General features: G+C 34.1%; 1 protein-coding gene across 1 annotated transcript in view; it reads left to right on the forward strand.

Annotated features, from left to right (window-relative positions):
• Positions 1-6,468, forward strand: part of Su(var)3-3 (lysine-specific histone demethylase Su(var)3-3) — a 298,884-nt gene extending 292,416 nt beyond the window's left edge. The window contains exons 15-16 of the mRNA XM_073076699.1: positions 3,579-3,706; positions 5,965-6,468. Of these exons, the coding sequence (XP_072932800.1) occupies positions 3,579-3,706; positions 5,965-6,140 (304 nt within the window). The 3' untranslated portion in view covers positions 6,141-6,468. The remainder of the gene's footprint in view (positions 1-3,578; positions 3,707-5,964) is intronic.
• The last annotated feature ends 20,228 nt before the right edge of the window (positions 6,469-26,696 follow it).

Raw genomic sequence — 26,696 nt, forward strand, 5'->3', positions numbered from 1 at the left:
ATTTCAGCAGTATGTATAACTGTGGTCGCTATAATTTACCGCTACTGCATTTTCTATACCCGAGCTCGTCTAGCACTTGACTGGATATTATAAATTTAACACTAATTGCAATGATCCTCAGGGGTAGTAACTCGTATATGATCGACTTCAGGTAGGACAGCAAGCGATCTTCATTATTTGTGAATCTATAATGTCTAAGTATAAATAAAAATAGCATTTTTATATAGTTCATGCTTCCTCATGGATGAAAACGAACTATGTCAGGCCAATAAGTTGTTACAAAATATTAATATTCTTAACCTTTCTGAATATATAAAGCCACACAATCCAAGAAAGGTATAACAGTACTGCAGTAAATTGGAAGTGTTTACCCGTGATGCATTGCCACAATATTATCGTTTAATTTTATCTATATAATTCGACACGGTATGCCACTCGGCTTTTGAGTTTTGGCCGACTGATTAAATACCTCTTTAATTAAAGCCGTAAGATAAAGAATTATCTCGTCGAATAAATCTCAGTTTAAGTTAAGGTCCAGTTAGCCTTTCCCTTTTGCTTTTTCCACTTGGATTCAATGATATGCACAATTAATGTTACTCAAATTATAATCTAAGGAAATGAATAAAAGTGGAGTCACAAAAAACAACTTTAAAAAAATGTTTAGAGTACAGGTTGATATGCCTACTATAAAATGACAAAATCTGATTTAAAAAAAGGCAACTCAACAAGGTATAGTTAGTTAAATCTGTTCTATTAAATATGTATTGATCAACTCCAGCGATAACTTTTAACTACCGACACAGTTTCCCAGTGTTCCACTTTCGAACACTTAAACCTATGCCAGAAGGCATTCGTATTTACGTATGCACGTGAAAAATCCCCATTACATGCGACGTGTAGGCGCTTTCAAGGATCTCACGGCACAGCGCAAGCTTCCTAGGAACATGTAATCGCTCGAACTACCGACACAGTTTTCGAGTGTCCTACTTTCCGAACACAACTGTACCGAAAAGTTTACGTATTTATGCACGTGAAAACCGCCATTATGATGAGTGGGTCCTTACACATTCAAGGATGCTATACAGCGACGCATGCCGCCTTGAAAGCCTGAACGACCGGCACAGTTGCGAACAAAAGACGTCATTATAATTGAACGTTGCTACGAATACGACACAAGCTCACGTCACGTGGGTAACTACGAGTACTAACAATACACCGCGTTGTGTGGTGATGCATTTCGTTGAAACTTTGTAACAGTGTTGCTGAAGTAAAATCATGTATTCAGTGTGATTTATTTATTTGGTATTGTTATAATATGTAGAGCAGTAAACGGATTTGAGAATAATATCAAAAGAGGCAGTTTTATTTTATTACTATCGTTACATTCATTCAACTATAAAAATAAATATAAAATACGCAATACGTTGACTACCAAACTAGAATATTTTTTATTAAAGTTCCGGGCTGCCAGCGAAAACTAATCGAATAAAACAAAAATATGTTGTATTACACATATTACACACTTGTATTCATTTGTTTGTTTGATTTCCTATAATACGAGTAGTATATTTCAGTAATCTTAAGAGATTGTCCGTACTTTATGATAATGCAGTAATTTTACTAATGGAGCAATATTTAGGGCATTAAGTGTGGTTAGGTTACTTCAATTGCAAAAAAAGCAGTGATAGCCTAGTGGCTAAGAAACTCGGCCTCTCGATCGAGGGGTCCGAGATTCAAATCCCAGGCCTCTGATTTTTCAAAGTTATGTGCGTATATGAAACTAATTTACACTTGCTAAACGGTGAAGGAAAACATCGCGAGGAAATCTGGATACCTGAGAGATTTATACAAAAAAAATCTCCAAAATTATGTGACGTCTACCAATACGTACTTGGCCAGCGCAGTGGACTATGGCCTAATCCTTCTCATTATAAGAGGTGACCCGTGCCCAGCAGTGGGACAGTAATGGGTTGATGATGATGATGATGAGGTTACTTCAATTTTTGGTCAATTTATGGAATTTAATATTATACAATTATTTTAACATTAACACATTGTAATGATTATTTGACATAATCTAAATAACCTACGCGCAAATCCTAGCTTAGTAGCAGCGTCCTATCTTCGTTATGGCGAATTTCGCGTATATTTCGTTCAATAACATTGTAAAGACACTTGCGTCATTATAATCGTATGTTGTTAGTTGGTGGACGACGCTAATGCGTGGGCGCATGTTGACGCGACGTCAGCGTTAACAACGTTGTAGGCAGTTGTTATGTAAAGCGGTTCGCGGCTTCTGTGTGTTCGTTCGCTTCGCTGGTTCTGTTCGATTTCATGTGGAAGCATTTCTGATACTCCACTTTTAAGAAATCTTACTTGATGTGAAGTGGCTAGACTGTAAACTGCAAACACGTAGTATCCGAAATCTTAAATTTTAATGAATTTCCCTGAGAATTAGTATCTAATTGTAAACAGTAAATATTACTTCTGCCAGCTATGGGAGGCTTATCATTCTAATTGCATCCACATAGCGATTGACTATGGAAACTTCTATAGATTACAGACTGTTATAATTTCATTAATGTAATATTCTTTCAAATATTTCTAATTTAAAGTAGTCCCGTCTTTAATTAGTATCCGTCAGTGGAATAATTTTAGAAAAACAGCAAAATTGATTTCGCCGGCAAATTCGGTACATTCTATACACAAACTGTAATGTTCATGTTATTTTATGTATACTAAAAAAATGATATCAGTTGTTTTATCATTGAACTGGTAATTAGCCAATAAACAGATACCTGATATATGTGAAAATCATGAAATATATATTTTTTCCTCTTTATTACTGTAGGTATCTGGCAACACAGTGAAGTCCCGTCTGATTCAAATAGGTCCGTTGCGTGGATCAAACAGGACCAATGTTCATATATGCGTGTGCGATTGTGTGCTAATATTGTTGTTCGGACCATACCTTTGTGTGTCTATTTTCAGACTGGATCGGATAGATAAAAGATTTTTGATGGAATCTTGTTGTCGTAGGTTCGTTACGTCGCAAGTAATATAATAATACAATTCTCTTATAAATTATATAATTTATTTATGTGCTATTGCTACAAATAATTTTGGTTAAATTGATTAAACTACCTGCTAACTTACCTGAGTAATATTTTTGGGCAACGCAACGCTTGACCTATTTGCGAGTTTTCTTTACTTTATTAATGTTAATACAAGACGTCCTCAAAAATAAATGTTTCCTTCTCTTTGGGTACGTATATATACGGTATATATTTACGGTTGATGTTTATTAAATAAATTTCTTCTAATATATTTTACTAACAAATATCATAATATCATGCAGCTCTAATCTATAACGGTCAATGGACATCTGTAACCGACCGCAAATATATACGATACACATCAATATATGAAATCGTCTATACTAACTCCCGACCTATTATCTGAAAATATGATATTATGCCTTATTAACATTTATGTTCATTATAATATTTTCTCTCTGTTAGTTTAATAACTTTCAACTTAGCCCAACCGTTGTCAGAAATAATAATTGTTTGTCATAGATGGCGTGCAGATCCTTTCGCCCGCGGTTCTTACAGTTTCGTAGCCGTTGGCTCCTCTGGCACCGATTACGACTTGCTGGCAGCTCCAGTGCCTGATGAAGCCGGTGACAACAGACTCTTCTTTGCTGGTGAGTTCAAAATTAAATTATTAATTATTTTGTTTTTGATTTCTTTTGAATTATACTTTGTTTTGTTCGTTTGGGAAAAAATATGAGTGGTTTCTTTTGTAGGGAACAAAGGTGATGGAGGCATTTTTGGGTCGAAGTTATACGCCTTTTAGTCTGACATCAACATTACAATACCTAAATTAATAAACGCCTTTTATATGCATAAAAACCCAAGGATTTTTTTGGCCCTTGTATTAAGTAATAGGTGCTTTTAACATATTCAAAGCGGATTACACAAGTAACCAGACCCATAATAAAAGTTAAAATTCCCAATTTATATTTAGGTTCAAATCCGGAACTCAGTAAAGCATACCGGCATGGTGACCACAACGCCTCACGCGTCGTCTACCTTCGAAGTTTTTTTATTATTCCGTAAATAACGTTCAAGGAAGTTCGTTGGTTATTCTATCCCCAATAAAATTAATACGCGCCCGAGGAGCGGTTACTGGGTATAAGCTGGTTATAAGACATTCATATTGATGTTACGGAAAGGATAACAGGAAACCAATGGGATTGCGTGTTATCGCCGCGTAACCTGCGGTGCTAACTGGGTATTATATTCATAGGGCGTATGGTATTTTATTAGACTAAGGATCTCGATTCGAAGAGAGTTGTTATTATGGAACAAGCGGTTATTTGATACATAAAACTGTTTGGCCTGAAGTAGCTCCAGCTCCACATGTTCCATTAGCTTAGATTTGTCCGAGGCAGACCAACTTAGTCGTAGCATATTTTGTGTATATATATACTCTCAATCATGACCGAGTGGACTACATGCTAATTTGCTGTTGAATAATGTAAAAAAAACATATTATTTTTAAAGGTGTATGTAATGTAGTTTCTTTCGCATTATCTTCTGCGTAACGACATAACTTGCGAAGTGTTGATAGATTATATTGACTTCCAAAATTTGTTCTGTAATGATTGTACCCACTTTTAATGAAATGATTTTGATTTGATTTGATAACAAATAATTTATTAATACACACAATAATCCCCTAATTAGCCCTGTTACACATTTTCAATGAACTCTTCGAAGTTCAAAATTTATTCTGTAAAGATTGTACTTTTAATAAAATGATTTTGATTTGATATCGAATACTTGATTAACACGAACACTCATCCATTATATTTTAGGCATGTCACACATTTTGAATCAACTCTTCGACGTCTCGCGTGTTGTAATTATGTCATGCACATTAATTGAAGCACTTAACTGGTCATTGCAGGTCATAGACATGTGTGTAATTGACCCTAAATACAATTACAGCTAATTAGGCACACATATATCTACCCTTTAGGGCTAATTTAGTACTAATATAATTAATCCATCCAATGTGTTGCCTATTCAAGTTTGATTTTTGATTGACTAACAGAAATGGTTGAATTTCAATCTTTATGATAAGTAAAAGTAAGATAGATATGTATTTCAAGGTGGTAAAACACTTTGAAGTTCGACTCCGGCGGCACCAACGCCACACCTATTTCTGCCTAATGACAGCAGTGTTAGGCGCTGTTGTGTTCCGTTTTGAAGGGTGTGGTAAAAGAGACATACTTTTCCGAGGCGTTCCAGCTTTGTCCTCAGGGGTAGTGGCGCATCTGTGGCCGACCTCAGGTAGGAATACCTAATCCTATCTGGGGTTGATTACAGATGTCCATGGGCGGCAGTAGCTACTTACCATCAGGTGGACTGCATGCTCGTCTGCTACTCCTTATATTATATAAAAAATATATATAGATTGACAACGGTTGTAAGCCTATTTTTATGTAAGGCAGAGCTTACTAATCTTTTCGTGATATTGGAACTATTAAAATGTTCTTGTCTTACCCTTGATTGGTGCATCACTTTTCTATTTAAACAAAAAAAAATAAGATTACCTATTCTATAAGTAGTACTTATTTTTAAATGGATTGTTTCCAAACATAACAGACCACTTCTAGTGCCGTGATCACTACGCGCGGACACACTTCTAGTTCAGAAAGCTGTACTTTAGTATGAGTTTTTACCTTTTTTACAATAATGACTGTTTTTGTATTTGTTTACGTATTTACCATACATTTCCAATCAGTTCTGATACAGTCCGCTAAGGGTGCTGATTGGAAATGCATGGGAAATACGTAAACAAATACAAAAACAGTCATTTTTGTAAGACGTAAAAACTTATACCAAAGGTACTGATATAATTAATTTCAACTGAAAAAGCAACTTTCATCACCAGGCGAGCACACAATGCGCAACTACCCGGCCACGGTGCACGGGGCGTTCCTCTCGGGGATCCGCGAGGCGGGCCGCCTGGGCGACCTGCTGGTGCCGCTGCCGCCCATCACCAACGCCACGGTCGCCGCCGTCACCGCCGCCGCCGCCGCCGCCGCCGCCGCTGCTAACCAACATTAGCAAAAAGTTAAGTCTGCTGTTGCTATTGTAGACGTAGTATCTATCCGACTGAATAATATCTGTGTCCATTTGATTTTAATCAAAATGCGTCTTTTTCCAGATTTAGTTAAAGAGAATATGTCGGATTGCCAAGTGGATATTATAGCAGAATTGCGATATTTTAATATATATTGGGTACACACGATACGCGGCTTTCATTTTTTTTATTTACGTAGCATAAATTGTGGTCACAGGGAATTTTGCAGATCGCGAGTACGCATTACAAATTTAAAAATTAAATGTGGTCGCAAATGTAAATAAATGCAAGAATACAATCTTTGAAGATTTATGATAATTTATTTAAAATTATTTTAAAATATTGAAATTATAAAATATTGCAATTTCGCTAGCAAATAAATTTATTTCAAAAGTTAATTGTTTTGCTTTAATTTCTTTTTAAAGGAATAATTTATAATTTAGATGGTTTTCAAAAAAAATGTATCAATAAACGTATTGTCATGAATGGACAGATGGACGCAGAAATTATACAGTTCGACTCTAGACAATTGATTATTTTCACGATTTTTTTTTTATTTCTTGACGTGTTTTATTTTTCAATTAATTAAAGCGTAGTGTTAATTTCTATTTACTTTCTTTCGTTTCATTATTTCTCTTTTTATTGTGATTTTATTGTGATTCTTATACAATCGGTAGCACTATTTCTGGGTTTATTAATCAGATAATATTCAATAGTACAACTTGTAGAACTAGTTCTTGACTAATAAATATTAATAATTATTATCGACTGTAATTGACAACACAATAGTAAATAGTAAATGTTGGAGTTTACACTATGTCGCGATATGTCCCTTAAAGGCACTAGTGATTGCAACAATAGAAACGATTTACAATTATGATAATAATAGCGTCAACCCATAAATAGACACAGAAATAGTGATGTCGAAATTAACTATTTAAATGCTGCTAATAAGTTATTTATCAGTAAAACATTTTAAAATTAATTTGAAGGTTTTGAAGAAAATGGTTGTTATTGAATTTCTGAATTAGTAGGTAGTTAAATTGTGCCGAGTTGAATAGTTTATAGTAACTATGTATTTCAGAGCCGTTGACAACTTTTCCGAGGGAAATATTTGATAAATAATTATTACTCATAATACAATTATACAGACGTTATTTTTACCTATGTTCCTAATAAAGCAGTGGCTTTAATATAGGCCAGAGGCTGATCGGATTCATACCCCAGACCGCATGTTACAAAATATATGATTACGTAGGGGAGTTTGTTTAATTAAAGATGTCAATTGTTATTAGCTAATTGCGCTAGGCTAGCTTGAAGGTTAAAAAAAACTTAGATATGCTTACAGGCATAAAAAAATTAATGATTAAAAAAAAACTATATATGAAGCTGTTAGAACCAGAGTAGCCTAACTACAAAAACATGATTTACAATATAGAGAAAAGTAAAAGTGTATAGGTAGTACGCTCTGAAGTTGTTGCAAGGAGGTTTAGTCATACAATTTACTATGGCGACGCGATTCATTTCTATATTCAGAGCGGACTAGCAGTTTTATGCGGACTATACAATATTTTTAAATTACGAAAATACAGATACGTCAAAAATCATTAAAATGCAGTTATGCCACTCTGGTTCTAGCAGCCTCATATTATGTATAGTTGTATTTCTAAGCCGACGTTAGATTAATTCTACAACAGAACATAAAGGAAACGAATATTAAAATTACACGTGCCTTCATTTACAAATGATATATTTTACAGAATAAAATAGCAATTTAATTTTTATGGCAATCATTTGCTAAACAACTTTGGACCATATTAAAAGGCTTGCAGTGTTTACAATGTACCGAGTATTGATGTATTAGAAATTGTCTTAGATTAATTAAGTTTTTTTGTGTTATAAATAATTGGACTGAAAATAATGCTTAAAAATGTATTCCATTTTTAATCTAGCTAGTTTGAATTTTGTACATGAAATAAGCAATAAATGAATGACTATAAATAATGAGTTTAATTTTTTCTGCCTCCTTTAATATAGTGTTGTGTATAAATTATTGTAATGTTTTATTCGAATTAACAATTTTATTTATTAACATTATATTTTAATGCTACTAACTTAATTTATGATTTAATGTTATATTTTAAAAGGCTATTTTAAGAATATTAAAAAAAAATAATATCATATTTTCTAATGTTGGCATTAAATTTTCCCATTTTTGTAATAAATACGTAATTATACCTATACAATGTACAGATGATTGAAAAGTTGGTAAGCCCTCGTGGTTCAACTTCGCAGGTACCATTGTTAAGCGCTACTGTATTCTGGTTTAAAGAATGCTAAAGGACTCTTGCCTTATACAAAACGTCCAATCTTTAGCCTCAAATGTAACACATCAGTAATTGATAAGTTAGCACTCATTTATTTACAGATATCCGTGGTCATTGGGCAATGACTCCTCTAACGTAAATCTATTGGAGTTGCTTTTGAGAGTTAATGGGCGGGAATGAACACCTACATTTAGATGGACTCATTTGCGTCTTGTATTGTAATTGCATATAACGGTCATATTTACGTAACGGTTGAGCTAATTAATCAGATATAATTTGTTCTGTACCAAAAGTAAACATACAAGTACCTTACGAAATAATATAGCTTAGTTTAAATCAGTACCAATTCGAAACATGAATCTGATAGAAACAAACATGAAAGTATTTTAATTAAACTGCCGTGTAGACTATAATAAAGTAGTTTCGGAAATTTGTCCCATAAATAAGAGCAACTTGTAACAAAACGAAGCTAGGAAGTTCCGTATAAACATGTTCGATTAATTGGACTATTCGTTGTTATACAAACAGGCACCTACAGTACACCTGTCGTTCAAACACCTGTAGGGATGGAGTTGGAAGTTTGTGGTCTTGTCTCTCTGTCACTGTCACATGTGTTGAGAAGAAAAGGGATAGATGACAAACAAAACGTTTTTTCGTTTAGGAATATTGCCCTATAAATCGCAAGTCCTTATCACAACGGTTCTTGCACTCCTTAATTGACGTCATTAATGCAACTGAAATAAGTAGATATTATACGGAGTAAATATGAAGTAGGGTCCTATTTTTTCTGTCTTATAATAGCGGTGGTAGCTTAGTCCTTTTTAACCCTAGTAAATTCTTGAATTCAGCATTGTATAGTCTCGAACAATATTGGAGAAGGTGCTCTCAGAAGTTCCCAGAGGTGAAATTTATCAATTCGCACTTGTCCAGCGCGTTGGAATACGGTTTAAAACTCTCACTCTGAGAAAAGACCCGTGCCCAGAAGTGGGACAGGAATGAGTTGAGGACTACTGATTTGTAAATTATGGCCGCCTTTCTCTGAAAATAAAGATATAACTATAATAAGTACAAATAGTAGGTAAGTAACGTTGAAAACGATAGTAAATATTATACAAGTAATAAAATCTATTCATTTGAAGGTGGTAGAACCCTTTGTGGTTCGACTCCGGCGGCACCACCGCCACACCTATTTCTGCCTAATAACAGCAGTGTTAGGCGCTGCTGTGTTCCGGTTTGAAGGGTGTGGTAAGGGAGACAGACTTTTTCGAGGCGTTCCAGCTTAGTCCTCAGGGGTAGCAGCGCATCTGTGGCCGACCTCAGGTAGAAATATCTAATCCTATCTGGGGTTGATTGCAGATGTCCATGGGCAGCAGTAGCCACTTACCATCAGGTGGACTGCTTGCTCGTCTGCTACACCTATATAATAATAATAATAATCATGGTTTGAAATGTTTGCCAAATTGCAAATAGATATACATCACAAAGGAATAAAAATATTTCGGAACAGAGCTATATATTCAATCTATTTGATGTTTTATATTGCGAGGCTATTAGAGTATCTTACCTATGTTCAGAACTGTGGGAGGCCTAAAACCGCTGGTCCAATACAAGTTATAATTGTTTCAGCACTTCATAATGTTTAAAATAAATTATTTCAATAATGTTAAAAATGATGTATCAAAATAATTGTCTATGTCTATGCATACCCTATTTTTGAAAAATAAAATCTGTCTTTTTGCGACATTCACTTGTTTTATTAGAGGTTATGGGCCTCTCCCAATATTATCAGTTATTTTGTTAAAAATAGATAATTAGTGAAAGTTGTTTCGCGGAAATATGACTTCGAATTATATTGCCAGTGTTCCTAAACTAAAAGGAAGAGAGAACTATGACGAGTGGAGCTTCGCGGCTGAAAATTTGTTGGTGCTCGAAGGGATGGACAAATACATCAAACCGACGCCAGATTTTGAAGTAAAGCCAGTGGACGACGCAAGAACGAAGGCAAAGCTAATATTGACTATGGACCCGTCATTGTACGTGCATGTGAAGAACACCAAGAGCTCAGCAGAATTATGGACTACGTTGAAGACCATGTTTGATGATTCAGGTTTTTCAAGAAAAATAACCTTGCTGCGTCATTTGATATCCATACGACTAGAAAACTGTGATTCCATGGAGATTTATGTGACTCAAATGGTCGAGACAGCACAGCGGTTGAATGGCACGGGATTTACAATAACAGACGAATGGGTTGGCTCATTATTATTAGCAGGTTTGTCCGATCGTTATTCTCCCATGATCATGGCAATTGAACATTCGGGTATTTCGATAACTGCAGATGTTATAAAATCGAAATTACTTGACATGGAAGTGACCAGTGACTACGAAAGCACAGGAACCGGAGCTGCATTTGCCGCGCGAAATAAGTTTTATTCTGGCAACACTAAGCCAATTAAGTATGGCGCTCCGTCAACGTCAAACAAGAAGACTGTAACAGCAATGACAGATTCATCTACGAAAACAATTACATGCTATAAATGCAAACAAGATGGTCATTATCGAAATCAATGCCCTTTATTGAAGAAAAATAATAGCAAAGGCGTATTTAATGTGGTTTTCCTGAATGGAAAGTTTAATAAAACAGAGTGGTACGTGGATTCCGGCGCAAGCGCGCACATGACGGCGAACGAATCTTGGATTAGAAACATGAACTCCACGCAGTGTTTACCTGAAATTGTAGTAGCAAACGAATCAAAAGTGCCAGTTGTTTGTTCCGGAAACGTCGACATTGTTTCTGACTTGGAATTCAACATTACTGTAAAAGATGTGCTATGCGTGCCTAGTTTGGCAACGAACTTATTATCCGTAAGTGAGCTCATTAAAAATGGAAATAAGGTCAGTTTTGATGAAAAACACTGCTTTATACGGAACGGAAGCAATGTTTTGGTAGCCACAGCTGATTTATCGGATGGTGTTTACAAGCTGAGATTGCATACAAAGAGTTGTATGGTGGCTGCACCGGCGATGAGTGGTAAACTATGGCACAGAAGGCTGGCGCACATCAATAGTCAAGACATGAATAAAATGAGAAATATGGTGGATGGTTTGTCATATGAAAACAATTTCAATATAACAAAGTCTCAGTGTGCAACTTGTTGTGAGGGAAAGCAGGAAAGATTACCCTTTTCACACGTGGGTGAAAGAAGCACAGAGACGCTACACAGAATCCATACAGACATTTGTGGACCGATGGAAAGTAGTTCATTGAATGGTGCACGATATTTTATATTGTTTGTCGATGACTTCAGTAGAATGACATTTATATACTTTCTTAAAAAGAAAAATGAAGCATTTACTCATTTCAAGATCTTTAAAACAATGGTGGAAAATCAGTTAAATAAAAAGATAAAAATACTAAGGTCAGACAATGGACTAGAGTACACCAACCAAGAATTTGAAAGTTATTTGAAGCGATATGGTATAATTCATCAGAGATCAAACAATTATACACCTGAACAGAATGGTCTATGTGAGCGAGCCAACCGTACTGTGGTTGAGAAGGCTAGATGTCTATTGTATGATGCAAAGCTGGATAAAAGATTTTGGGCTGAAGCAGCTAACACTGCTGTCTATTTGAAAAATAGATCCATTGCATCGGGACTTCAGAAAACTCCATATGAATTGTGGTATGAGAGAAAACCAGACCTCAGCCACATACGTTTGTTTGGATGTAAAGCTATGGTACATGTCCCCAAGGCACGTCGTTTGAAGTGGGATAAGAAGTCTGCGGAGCACATATTAGTTGGCTATAGTGAAGATGTTAAGGGCTACAGACTATACAATCCTGTCAAGAAGACCCTTGTTACCAGCAGAGATGTTATCTTTATGGAAGAAGAATTAGGTGCTGCAGATAAAAATCAGGAGTCAGCTATTTGGATTCCTAATGAAGATACTATAGCTGGCATACAGGAGGAAGTGGAAGCGGATTCAGTGGGGGAAGCATCGCAGTATGTTTCAGACTCCGAAGACCGCTACTCAGATTCCACTATGTATGAGGATGGGAATGAAACTTTGACAGAAACACCAACTACAGATAACTTAGTACAAGAAGCCCAAATGATATCAACCCCAGAGCAGGAGCAAGAATTGCCTAGCAAGCGTCCTAGAAAACAACCTGAACGGTATGGGTATATGTGTCTTTCCAGTTCTGTTCCAGGATCCGAGGAGATTGTGTTCTCAGAGGCTCTCGCGGGGCCTGAGAGTCTGCAGTGGAAGCGCGCTATGACTGAGGAAATACAGTCGTTTGAGGACAACAATGCTTGGGAGCTTGTTGACAACCCAGGTAATGTGACAATTGTGAAATCTAGGTGGGTGCTCAATAAGAAGTTTGATGTGGACAATAACGTGCGGTTCCGGGCTAGACTTGTGGCTAAAGGTTATTCGCAGAAACCTGGCATTGACTATACGGAAACTTTCTCTCCTGTCGTAAGACATTCCACACTTAGATTATTATTTGCATTGAGTGTAAAACTGAATATGAGTATTGACCACTTAGATGTAACGACAGCTTTTCTAAATGGTTTTTTAAAAGAAACTATTTACATGTCATTACCTGACGGTTTTGTGAACAAAAGTGGGGGAAAGGTGTTGAAATTAAATAGAGCAATCTATGGGTTAAAACAATCTTCTCTTGCGTGGTATGACAGAGTTAAAGATTTACTTTGTAATCTAAATTTCAAAAATAGTCAGTATGAGCCTTGTTTGTTCACAAAAACAAAGGGTGAAATTAAAATTATTGTGGCCCTATATGTTGACGATTTTTTAATTTTTTCTAATAACACTGTTGAAACTGATAATTTGAAACGTGCTTTGGGAGCAGAATTTAAATTGAAAGATTTGGGACCTGTAAGACAATATTTAGGCATGAGAATAAATGTAAATAAAAATGAAAATGTAATAACTGTAGATCAACAACAATATATTGAACAGTTAGCTTCTAGATTCAACATGTCAGATTGTAAAACATATAATACCCCAATTGAATGTAAATTAAATGTAAAGAAAGCTGATAAATGTGTATCTGATCTTCCGTATCAAAGGTTAATTGGATCATTGATGTATTTAGCAGTTCTAACCAGGCCAGACATTTCCTATGCAGTCAGTTATCTGAGCCAATTCAATAGTTGTTACAATCATACACATTGGCATTATGCTAAACGCATTTTAAAATATTTGTTATGTACAAAAACTTATTGTTTAAGATTTTGTAATGATGATAGCAAGTTACAGGGTTTTGTAGATAGTGACTGGGCTAGTGACGCCCTAGACAGGAAGTCATATACAGGCTTTTGCTTCACAATGTCTGGATCTTCGATTTCATGGCAAAGCAGGAAACAAAAGACAGTATCGCTTTCCAGTACAGAAGCAGAATATACTGCTCTGTCTGAGGCAGCCCGAGAAGCAGTGTATCTTAGAAACCTTATTCATGAAATTATAGGTAGTTTTTATGTGATTGAGGTCTATTGTGACAATCAAAGTGCATTAAAATTGTCAGTAAGCAATCAAAGTCACAATAGATCAAAACATATTGATGTGAAATTTCATTATGTAAGAGATGTTGTTAAGTCTAAATATATAAACATTTTATATCTAAGTACTGATGAAATGACAGCTGACATTCTCACCAAAGGCTTATGTCCTGTTAAACATTATAAGTTTCTGCGTAAATTAGGAATTGTACGAAAATAATGTTATTTGTTTATTTTGATAAGTGGGGGTGTTAAAAATGATGTATCAAAATAATTGTCTATGTCTATGCATACCCTATTTTTGAAAAATAAAATCTGTCTTTTTGCGACATTCACTTGTTTTATTAGAAATAACAATAAACGAATCGGTCAAGTTCGTGTTTGGCAACGAAGATGATACGAGTTCCGTAATATTTTAAATACTGATATACATATATTACAGTATTTTGATATTTTAAAACACATTGAAATTACATTATATAGCAGTTATATGTTTTTATTATTTTTTACTTTTGCAGGTTTAATAACGAATGATTTGTAAATAGAAATTGAAGTGGAATGTAGTGAAAAGATTTATAGTGGCGTAAGCACGTTAATTTAATTTTACTTTCAACAATATTACTTCAACAACTGATGCATAGTCTTTTAATTGAAATAAACTACAATTATGTTACAAAAAACTAACTAGTAACACTCAATTGGTTTTTGAAGCGAAGGGTCCTCATTCGCTGCTACGGAACCCTGAAAATAAATTGTTAAACTATAGAAACATTAAAACATCATAATTGCATATTTATTTATGTCGGTTTGTTTACGGGCGAGGCGGGGCTGACGAATTTATGTTACTTTTTAATTGCATTTTTAATTATTTCTCAGCTACGCTACCGGCAAATTGAAAACGAGCTCACAGATGGTATCTTAAAACCTATTACAGAAGCGTTATACGTTTGACGATCTATTCGTATTTATAAGGTGACAATAGAAAAAGCTAGCATATGTAATTGTTAATACAAATGAATATAGTACAATGTGCTTTCAGTTTTTGTATTGAATTTGGTTTCTAAGTCACGTAATATAATTCGTCTAGGCCATAGATGTAGAACATCGAGAAAAAGTATAGGTCTACGCAAGGTCTATAGTATGGTCCTCGGTGAATGGCTGATACAACAAAAAACCCTTTTAAACTTATATTTTAACATTGAAGTTTATTTAAATACAATTTGCTCCGTGAGAAAATCTACAGCGAAACCATCAATTAGGCCGTGATCTATGCTATTCGTTTTTTCCACATTTCTGCCATTTATCCCCACCTAGATATGTAAATTAAGCACCTAATAGCAACCAGTAGAGGCTTTAAATATTCCGACATCTTAATTCCGAATTAATTGCGTTAGGACGCACCAATAAATCTACGGTCGTTATAATAAGACTCTAGTTTGCTTAGACTACGAATTTGTTTATACGCACCAAAGGATCTTTGAACTTGTGATAGTTCAATTGAAACCTTGGTTATCTTATTTAGAGTTCAATTTAGAAGGCGGTTTATATAAGTTACGACGTCTATAATCTTTCGATTAGACTTTACTAGCCCACGCCCACTGATTAACATGAAAGATAAAACGTGCCTTAATGAAGTATTTTTATACGTAACAATTTTTTCACAGCGTTAACTGACCGTGAGCACGGGAGCAAAAAGAATCGGAGCGGTGTTTTTAATAAAAGTTTAGAAATTTGTTAATTTGGATTGTATAGAAATAAGATCAATAAAACCTGATTGTATAAAAAGTTGTAGAATCCTTTTAGTTTGATTGCTTCTCGTAATTAAAAAATCTTAATGTTTGAACTCAGTTAGTAGGTGCGTCTCTCCCTCTCTAAATGTTGAGAAAGACTTATTCCCAGCAGTGGGACATAATAAAAGTACGTTTATTACACTCATTGTTAGAAAATGATGCTAAATATTTTGTTGATTAGTATTTATGTAATAACTGATTATCACGACTAAATAAAATTTTGAATACTTCTCAGACCTCCAAATATATTTACACAAACGACAGAAACACACTTAACTAACATCAATCATTTATAAAATGTTTAAAAACTATTTAATTCTAAATTCGACTGCATCGCTTTCGCTGTCTAACCATCACTTCATTACAATTAACCCTGCAGTTGCGTTAGAAAAATGGCCGCGTACCGACTTGGACAAACGAGGAATTAATATCGGGTGTTCTATTTTCCATCAAGTTCCCACTTTCCACTTTGTACCCTTCCGCCCTTTTAATGTTTATGCATCAAGATAAGCGTATTGTTTGCTTAAGAACTGTCTGCCTAATTACAGGCTTCCGTTCCAATGAAGAGATGTTGAACTTTTAGACACACAATAATCAACTGAGTTAACTCTCCCAAATTATAATTTGTTGTTCTAGTCTGAAAAGTGTGTAGTGAAGGGACCCATGAAGCTAATAGTTAAATAGATACTTATTATTTAAAGAGAACTTACTAATTACTAATTAAAATTTGTGCTAGTGATAAAAAATTGTAAATATTTTTCTAAATACTTTACAGCAGGATTTATGAAATTTATAAATTCATATAACCCTAAGAAATGTTCAAACTATTAACCCTTAAAATAGTACTTATACATACAACACAAACATCTTTTATGAAAAAAGAAATATACAGAAATATACAGCCATTAAATAGCAATAGGTAAATAGCGTAATAATATGAATTACACCCGCTGATCAACGGGTCTGTTTCTTGGAAAAATCTTTCATAATTTGGTAGCTAATCAGAAACCATTACGTACGGCATTAGTAAAACTTTACGAGTACTTAACTGTACCCCAAGAGTTACTTTTACTCCACTTTGAGAAACTTTGCTTTACAAGAATATGTATTTTTGAGCGTTTTTTATAAGCATTAATTTTATTCTTAGAAATAAAACAAGCCTCAAATTATAATTATATTAACACAACTTATTTTAAGTTGGTTATGTTATGTTTTCATCTTCATATAGAAGGTTATATAAAGACTAAAACTAATTACTGACACTGTACAATAATATTATAGTACCTAGATATTAAAATGTAATTAAAAATAATTTTATACTTTTATAATTCATATTGTTATTTTAATTATAAAATGTTATTTTATACTGAAAATTATGATATAAATATTCGTTTAACAAAATGTGCTGACACTACATTGTTCACAAAATTGAATTTATTGCATTGATCATATTGCATGCCCGATATTAATAAAGATTATCAATATGTATTTTTTTCCCTACCAAAAATTTGTGCCTACTGTAGGCAAAACATTATATTAATTGATTATTAAAAACGGATATCAATTATTAAGTAATCTAAATAGGTATCCAATAAGTCTGGTAAAATATAAAAGCAAACTCCATCTCGCTATAAATGATCACACTAGTACGACGAGTGAGTGTTTCGTTACTTTCTGACTTGCACGCCAGATGGCGCCGCGTTCATTATCGCTGTATGCGCACACGTTACTGACTTCAGCGCCATCTATCAGGAAAGCGTAAAACTCACATGATGCTTAGTAAGAACTTGGTAGAGCTCAGGAAAGCTCAGTAGAATGAAGTATATCGCGTCCCTGCTAGATGGCATTGTATTCTGCGCTTGCGTTTATTCATATTAAATTTATATTGAAAAATATTGTTATTCTAAAATATTAAATGATGCGGTTTCTTTAATAATAATATATTAGTTAACAATATGATCGTAAAAATGTAGCATGGTTTTACAGATAAATAGACCAAGAAAAGTCCCTTTTTCTTTGTTTTCAATTATTTTCATTCAATTATTTTCATTAAACCTACCTAACCATTGATGGGCTTTAGAGCTTTAGTATTATCATTACAACTTATTTGGAAATTTTGAGACTGGTAATGGTTAAATAATTACCACTGGAATAATTAGGTACCTACATACTTAGTCTAAAGTACCTATTACCAAATAATTAGGAGAAAAGTAGCAACAATAGTAAAATAACTAGATATGACAGTACAATATGATTTCACTGCAACAAATTTCACTTCGAATTAATAGCACTATAATAATATAATGGGAACACAAACAATGCATTGCGCATCTAATGAAATGCGGTGTGGATGTGATCAGCTGGGTCAAATGTCAGGGTAATAAAACCGATGCTTCCAACAGCCTTTCCGAGTGGAAACTCATTAGCAAACCCAACGAACCTCGGATGTGTCTAATATAAATAGGATTATTCTATATCTTATCCATTTCTTGTTTGACTCCGCAGCAACGTACATGATTTTAAAATATTTTACAAAAAAAGTTGTAGCTATGTCGCTACTGTCAATAATTGTTTTCATTGTCATATTACTACTCTCTACAGTGAAATCTAAAATCGAAAACGAACAAGTGCCGCCAGAGCTCGCGATTCAAAACTTTAAAGAATACGTAACAAAAATGATTAAAGAACAAAGCTCGAAGATACAATATCTGTTAAAGAGAATACAAATAAACGCACATTCCGTTCTATTGAAAATACGAAATATAAATCATAATTCGAATTCGATCAATTACAACATCGCTGATAGTATTGAAAGGAATTTTTCGAACGACGAACATCAAATCGAAGCGCCGTTGACAGAAAATAGTGCGAAAGCGACATCGAGTGAACTAGTTTCTAATTCAAGAAGCTTCAATAGCCACTACGCTACGACAGGGTATGGAGTGAGCGGGAATGCAAACTATGGAGCGTCAACATACCACCACCATTCTATAGGTTTCGATCCGATCAATATAGTGGTGTCTATGTCCCTTTTGTCTTTTTTGTTGCAAGCGCTACAAGGGCTTTTGACGAGAACAAGATTTCCTACACCGGTCGTGGAAGCTAAAAGTTTGAACACAATGAAAAACTGGCTGACCGAGCTCGAGAAAAAGACTTGGAAACCTGTGAAGATAAATGAATATCTGAAGAAGCGCTTTTATAAAAAATATCTTCGTTAAAATAACCGTCTCGTTGAATGGAACTCGATTTAGAAGTTGTGGGTTTAATGATAGATATTAGATGCACTTGATTGTTATTAGACACTATTTATTTAGTATGTAGATACGCACTTACTTTCATCTTGAAAGGGTTTGGCTAAAAATATGTTTATGTGTTATGTTAAGTTCACAATTATGTACTTGTAATAAATTGTAGAGTCATCCATCCAGATAATTATTCGATATACAAGACAAACTATTAGAAAAATAATTAAGTTGCACTCTTCATTTAATATAGATATATAGATACAAGTTATTATTGCGCTTTTTATTTTTTATTTGTAACGAGTGGACAACAAATCGAGAGCAGATACGAGTAGTTACAATTGTAGAGAACATTCGGCTTACATCTAAAACGTTAATAACAATACATTGTATCATCAAAAATACTGTTAAAGGAGGTCCTTCTTTAATATTATTTATCATCTCTATACAAAATTAAAGCGTATCATCTAAATTAAAAGCTGTTTCGTAATTTTGCCGCTCCAATTCCTGTTTACTTACTCTAATTACAGTAGGTACATCGTGACATAATTTTCATTTCGTTTAGTGTTTTACGACTCATAAAACCGAATTAAATACAGAGTAAATTGCTCACAAATTGAGCTAACGATGTGTCGCGCCTGTACCTACTTACTCCAATTACAGCTGTCATAGGCAATTAACGGTCTAATTAAAATGAACCACTGCAGGAATGTGAAATTGCAATGTGATAACTGTTTGCATATCACGCATTTTTGTTTTATACATATGAGGTAGTAAGGAAACATGCAGTTCGCAGATGGAAAGTCACTGCCACTCTAAGACTATACTGCAACTCCAAATAAGATTGAATCCTTTGAAGATTGAAGATTAAATTATTGAACCTAAAGTAAATTAGAAATGTTCATAGGCGGCAGTGACCACTTAATACTAGGTGGACAACCTGCTCATTTGCTATTTTAGTTTAAGTATTTATAATAGGTATTATGATTCACATTTTTTGTCCTATAACTATTGTGTTTTATTAAATCTATTCATAGACTGAATCCTAGTTAAATAGAGTTATGTCAAAATAGACGATTCGAACAAAATTCACTGTTTCATATCCTGAAATGCAAACGAAAGCTCCAAACTTTTGTTTTTTAAGGATCATCCGTTCTGTTTGAGATTGCGTCCGTAGGCTTTCACGTTAAAATATGGTACGAGCCTACAAACATGTATAGGCACTTTTGTATGAGGAACATGTGTTGCGGATTTAGGCTTAATTGAAACATACTACAATAGATATACGATAGTTGTGAAAAAGCCTCTAAAATGTGTACTCTGTGAATTTTAATCAAATACCCAAAACTTTTGGGATAGTAAAAATAAATCAATACACGCGTACAAATATTTTTTTTGTGGTTGTTTGTTTGTGCTGCCAGTTTTAAAACAACTGGACCGATATTGACTAACATAGAGACGGAGAGATTATACACAGGCTTTTAACTTTTGGTGCCGTCAAAATAATAACTGGAGCTTGGAAATAGCAGTTGGATTATAATTCACAATTACCACCATCATCAACCCATTTCTGTTTCACTGCCGGGTCTCTTGTCAATATGAGAACATATGACAAGACATACGTATTGTATGTACTTTCCACATTGAAAGTAAGCCAAGATGAAGTTTATGTAAATCATATAATTTTGGTGCTAAAAGATAGGGTAAGTGTAGTTGGTCGTGGCATTGTGCCTAAAAACAAAAACGAACTAGACGTAGGGTAGGTAGAATAATTTGTCACAAGTGCTTGTCAATGGATTCTCCCCGCCGCAGTTTCGCCGTGACCAGTATCGAAATATCAATAAAAAGAAATAAAAACGGCGTATCGTGAGTACTCATTACATATTAAAAATAACCAATTAATATAATAATTAATAGACTTCAGAATTTCCTCTATTAAACTAGCGAATGTATAGAAATTGTTTTTTGACCTTAATACTTTCACTACCCTAAAAATAGGTAGTACATTTAAGAGTATGACATGATTTATGAAATGTTTGATAAGAGAAAAAGGTTCAGTCGCATTATATCTCAGCCACTGAGTGTGGCCCCAAGAGACTTAGACCCTAAAAAGTGTTTGCTTATTTACCAACAAAAATCTACGTCGTGGAAACGGAAAAGATATTCTATTCTATTCAGAAATGTACAATTTTCCGTTCCATTCTATTGATAATGACCAGAAATGTTTTCAAAATGATATAAAATTATTTTAGTAGTTTAAGTTCTGAAAACTTTTACAACTTTGAATATGATTCAATAATATGTGTGTTAAATCTACTAACGCGTGTTATTAATAAACAATTTATCCAATGTTTTGTATACCAACGAATGACATTTGGCAATTTCCTTACACTAGGCATTGTCAAAGGTGGTGGTACCCTTAACCATACCGTGGTAGTGGTGGTACCGTGTACTGTGGTGGTAAAGAGGAGGTGGTGGCTAGGAAGGTGATAGAACCCTTTGTGTTCAACTCCGGCACCACCGCCACACCTATTGCTGTTTAATAACAGTAGTGTTAAGCGCTTTTTCCGAGGCGTTCCAGCTTAGTCCTTATAGGCGCATCTGTGGCCGACCTTAGGTAGGAATATCTATACCTATCTGGGGTTGATTGCAGATGTCCATGGGCGGCATTAGCCACTTACCGTCAGGAGGACTGAAAAAAAAAATCTGTGCTAGAAAAAAATTGGATAGATTCATTATTTATTAATAATGGTAGTAAAACACAGATGGAGTAATGTTTACGATTGATGGTATTGTAGGGTGCCATCACACGGTTAAACTATATTTATTTGATAATATGAAAAGAAAATGCATACATACGTGAAAAAAGTGGCAAACAGAATAAAAATAGAGCAATAAAGCTAAAGGAAAGCGGGCTGTCATATTTGCCGCGTTTTACGAGCCTTGTTTGTCTCAATGTTTGTGTTGAAGTTATTCCTCGATTACTTTTATTTCCTTTATTGTTTTTTTTTGTTTTTGTTCGCAAACAGCCTAAAGAAACATAAATATGTGTCTTTACATTTGTTATTATATCTCCCAATGGATATTTTTGGAATATAATTACTTATTATCTAACGACGTGAATAACGTGTGAACCAAGGTTCGTTGGTTTGAATTGTAAACGGTTCCAGGTTCAATCTCTGGCCAATCAAATATTATATGATGATTTAAGATTTGTGTTATTGTTATTAGTCTCTGTATGCTCGTTTTTGTCGGTTCTTGTGTGGAATAATGGTCCCTCAGATACAGGATATCCTATTTTATTGAGGGGTTCAGAGTATAGAAAGAACTAGGTAACTACTTACATATTATTTATATCGGCTAACATGTTCGTAAGATGTAAGGAAAACACGCCATGGGCGAATATGCTTACTCGAAATCTATGTTATAAACGTTTCTATAAATAACATAAAAGTAATGGAATCTCGTTTCACTCTAAATGTCTCCATAGAATTTATTTTCTTACTTTATTTTCTCCCTATAAAATGCTTATAGAAGAATTCAGAGGCTTTGTTCGTGACCTTACAATTTTGATAGATCCCGGATTGGAAAACGAGCCGAGCTCTATGTCATAATATGTCTCTATCGTAATAATTATTGTGTTTATTGTGATAATCTTTTCAGAGGATATTTCTGATTTCGATTTTTATAACAACAGCTTTATTTAGAGTACGCAGTAGTTAGGTACATAGTAGAGTATACAGAGACTAATAACACTACATTGTTTTTGTACAGGATATTCTTATAAAAATATCCGCAAATAAAACTTTAGTTCGTTTTACACGAACGTTTTTCATGCGAACATTTACTTGGAAAAAGTAAATAGTGAGTGGGAGCATATTTACCTACTTACTTACTGCTTCTCCGATAAAATAAAATAAATAGAATATTTCACTTTAACCCCAGAACATGTATCGAGATTCCCAGTTGATAACACAGTCGGGACAGTTTTACCGCAAAGACTAGATATCAACTCGTAAGTTTCTGAACTTGTATTCGTGAATATCGACTTTTATTTCTTTCAACTTTGCACTGAAACGCTGCAGCAAATTCACACTCGTTTTGAAGTAAATGTAGCTTGAATTTGCTTCCGATATTTCGTACAACTTTGTATAGGTAAGTTTTTATTTTATTTTTTTAGTTGCTCTCTGTACCTTCAAAGTGGATTCTTATCCCCCAAAGCAGTCGCTTAAGCGCCTGTTCATTCACTATAGCAATATATTAACGAATAATTTAATATTGTGTAAAAACAGGCGTTGTCCAATCTAGTTGTTAAAAAATAATCTGCTTTTTCGACTATAACACTTATATCAAATATGGACACAGCGATACTTTTTAAATTTTATTTAGTAAAATAATAATGTTTATAATTTTGACAATATTTTGTATGAAATAATATACCTAGGCAATAAAATTGTATTATTTAGTACTGCTCCAAAAAGAGGTAATAACTAGGTAATAATAGGTAATAACCTATACATGTAACGCTAATATTTTGTTACTAAACCAGCCAACCCTTTCGATTTTCGAGACAAATGTTGCACGTTGCACCAAATGGCAGCAGTTGACAATACATTGTGCTCTATTTTGAGATCTATTTCGAACAAAACGCGATCGCTTTGTAATTTTAATTCTATCACGACAATGGTTGTCAAAAAAATCAACACCCACAAATGGAACCCTTTACCGGTGTCTTTGTAAAAACTTTAATTTCATATTCAGCTGCTGTGTCGTAATATTCTTTCCGCAAATCGGTTTTGTTAATATGACAGTTCGTTGACATGTCAAAAAAAATCATAAATGACATTGTTATCTTAATCTGGGTCTCACATCGGTGTGAGTCACGGAAAATGGATTAAAGGATTGGGTTCAGGTAAAAAAGGACTCCCAACGATGTCCCGTTAAGGAGATTTATTGTGATTTTAGAAAGAGTATTAAGTACTTAGGTACATTAGGTATTTATTAAAGTAATCCATTACGAACTACCTAAGATTTTTATACGAATTAAGACTTTTATGTGAAAACTATTTAGAAAATTACCAAGAATAAGCTCTCCATTATGTCACTGTATATTATCACTACTTAACCATAGTTTTTATATGGATAAACATATTGAAATAGGATGTACCGGGCTTGTTTAATCCACTACAAGACATACATTTTCGTGTTGTTAGTTGAACCTTTGAGTCCTAATCTGTCGTACCTACGTAAATTCTTACAACATTAATATACAAAAGCTGATATTTATTCATCTGTTGAAATTAAACTCCTGCGAAGTGCTTTTAGCAAGATATTTCAAAGGGGAATGAAGTAGTAACTCGTAGGTACGCCTTTCAACCATTATTTTGGCCACATGTCACCAAAGGCATATCAAAGAGCTTTAATAGCGACCCTTGTAATCTAAATTCAAATACAAAGCGATGAAATTTGTATGTCCAATCTAAACATTCATTAGAAAATTTCAAAAATTCTATTCAAACAGTACCGCCCCATGTTTAGAGCGCTTAAGCTAATTACATAAAACATTGAGAGGGCACAGAGCTTGCATTTTGCTCCCCTATGTGCACATAATACCGGCTGAACATCCCCCTTCTAGTAATTTTGTTTGATCTTCCAAGCAACTCGCTTGTGGAATGCCGTTTTGAAATGCAGATGCTTATAGGCTTATTTAAACGCTTATAAATACGTATTTTCTATACTTAATGAAAACTTTTATTAGAAAGTAATAGTTATAAGAGAAGGGGGTAGAACTCTCAATAGTTTAACTTTTGCGGCTCTACCGCTACAATAACGTCAGCCATGTCAGCCTTATTAAAGCGATGTAAAGGATCTGAATACCAATTAACACACCGCGTCAAGGCGCCATAGAAGTTTATATTATGCGGGATATCATTTTTTACAAATTGGCGTGGCAAAGGAACAATTGTTTATCTTATGGTAAGTGGTCACTGCCGCCCATACATGATAATTAATAAACACTTCCAAAGATAGGAGTCCTATTTAAAGAAACATACGCATACGTATACTCTACATAATGGCTAACCGTTTCTTAATTTCCAAGGCAAGGCAAGTTTAGTTTTTGCTGGCATTAAAATCATTGAGAAATTAATACGTTTGTATCAAAACGTAACAATTTAATTACAACGCGATTGAATCCGTTTATGATTTGTAATTTAAATACAAACAAACGTGTAGAGTTATTTTTGTTTTTCAATTCCAACTGGAGCATAACAAAGGCGACTGAGATACGCGAACAAATTACAATCTTTGAGATAGGAATTTTTCGTTCATTTTATTCCGAGAAAGGCAGAAATCAAAAGCAAACGTACCGATCGGTATTAAGAAACTCTTCAAAGCGGGGACGTTCAAACACGCCATCATTATAATGTCTTTTTTGTACATTGATATCGTAATTATATTTTCGATAAATCTGCGATTGTTTCAGGTTTTATTACTGATGTGCTGTTATACACTTCATATTAAGGGTGCTGATACACTAGTGACTATTCATTTTTACAACCGTAGCAGACATTCGGCGATTGTAACCGCTTGTCGTCCGTGTTGTTTCACCATCAGGAAAAGTCTGCAATGGTTTACAAATGAACTATTGTCAATGTCCATAATAGAATAAATTCGCATTAGGTTTCGTTGGAAGTTGCATTCATCAACCAAATATTGTTCTTTTAAAATCGGATCGTCCCTAAGATTGAGAAGGGTTAAATTTACGGTTGCTATTCTGACAAGTGAGAGGTTACTAGACTTGGTATACCTTTGAGATTATCATGCAGAATTCTTAGGCATACAGATTTCCTATAATATAATATAATTTCGCTATATTTTCCTTCCACTTTTTATTTTCTGTAACGTACGTTGTACGATAAGCGAAAAATAAATAGGTAATTCTTTTGTAATAAGAATATTCTAAAATAAGGGTTAGTTATATAGGCGTACAAGATATTTGAGACTCAGTTAAATCTATATTATTGCTTTATCGAGCTATATTGGTCATTTTGGTGTGCTACAGAAACAGGCATTTGATCGGACTGGTCACAGAACGCAGTGATATTTTCTTAAGCAGAAATGTCTTTGGTCCATCTTTGCTATGTCTGAGGTCTAATGAAATTCTCTTTGAGGCTTCGGTTGCCTTAGGAAAATACCTAGTTCATAGATCAAGGGTTTATTTCCACTACAAACTAGGTAAATTTGGTCCGTTCCTTCTTGAATGTAGTGACAAGTGAAAAGGAGAGTAGCTTTTTCGAAAAGTTATATATCTGTCGGGATCACCAATTCGCACAGCAGGTTTGGTTATCTGTGAAAAAAGTCGTTTTCAGAGAAAGTATACTTCTAGCTAAATATACTGTTTAATTAATCGATTTTAAATAAGTATAGGGTGGTTGGATAAAAAAATAATAGCATTATTATTTTTTTTATCCAACCGCCCTATTCCGTTATAACATAACCGTTATTGTTCAAAATTAAAATATAAATTTACTACATTTTGCGTCTTATTTTTGGCTTTCTAATATGGATTTTTATTGTATAATAATATATTTTATTGTAAGTACTGTAGGTACTACAATAGGATTGATGTGTGATATTAGTGAATTAAAAAGA

This window comes from Epargyreus clarus, unplaced genomic scaffold (assembly GCF_041222505.1).
Source record: "Epargyreus clarus isolate Ecla_fem2 unplaced genomic scaffold, WU_Ecla_fem_2.2 ptg000009l, whole genome shotgun sequence".
In the NCBI taxonomy this organism is placed as follows: Eukaryota; Metazoa; Arthropoda; class Insecta; order Lepidoptera; family Hesperiidae; genus Epargyreus; species Epargyreus clarus.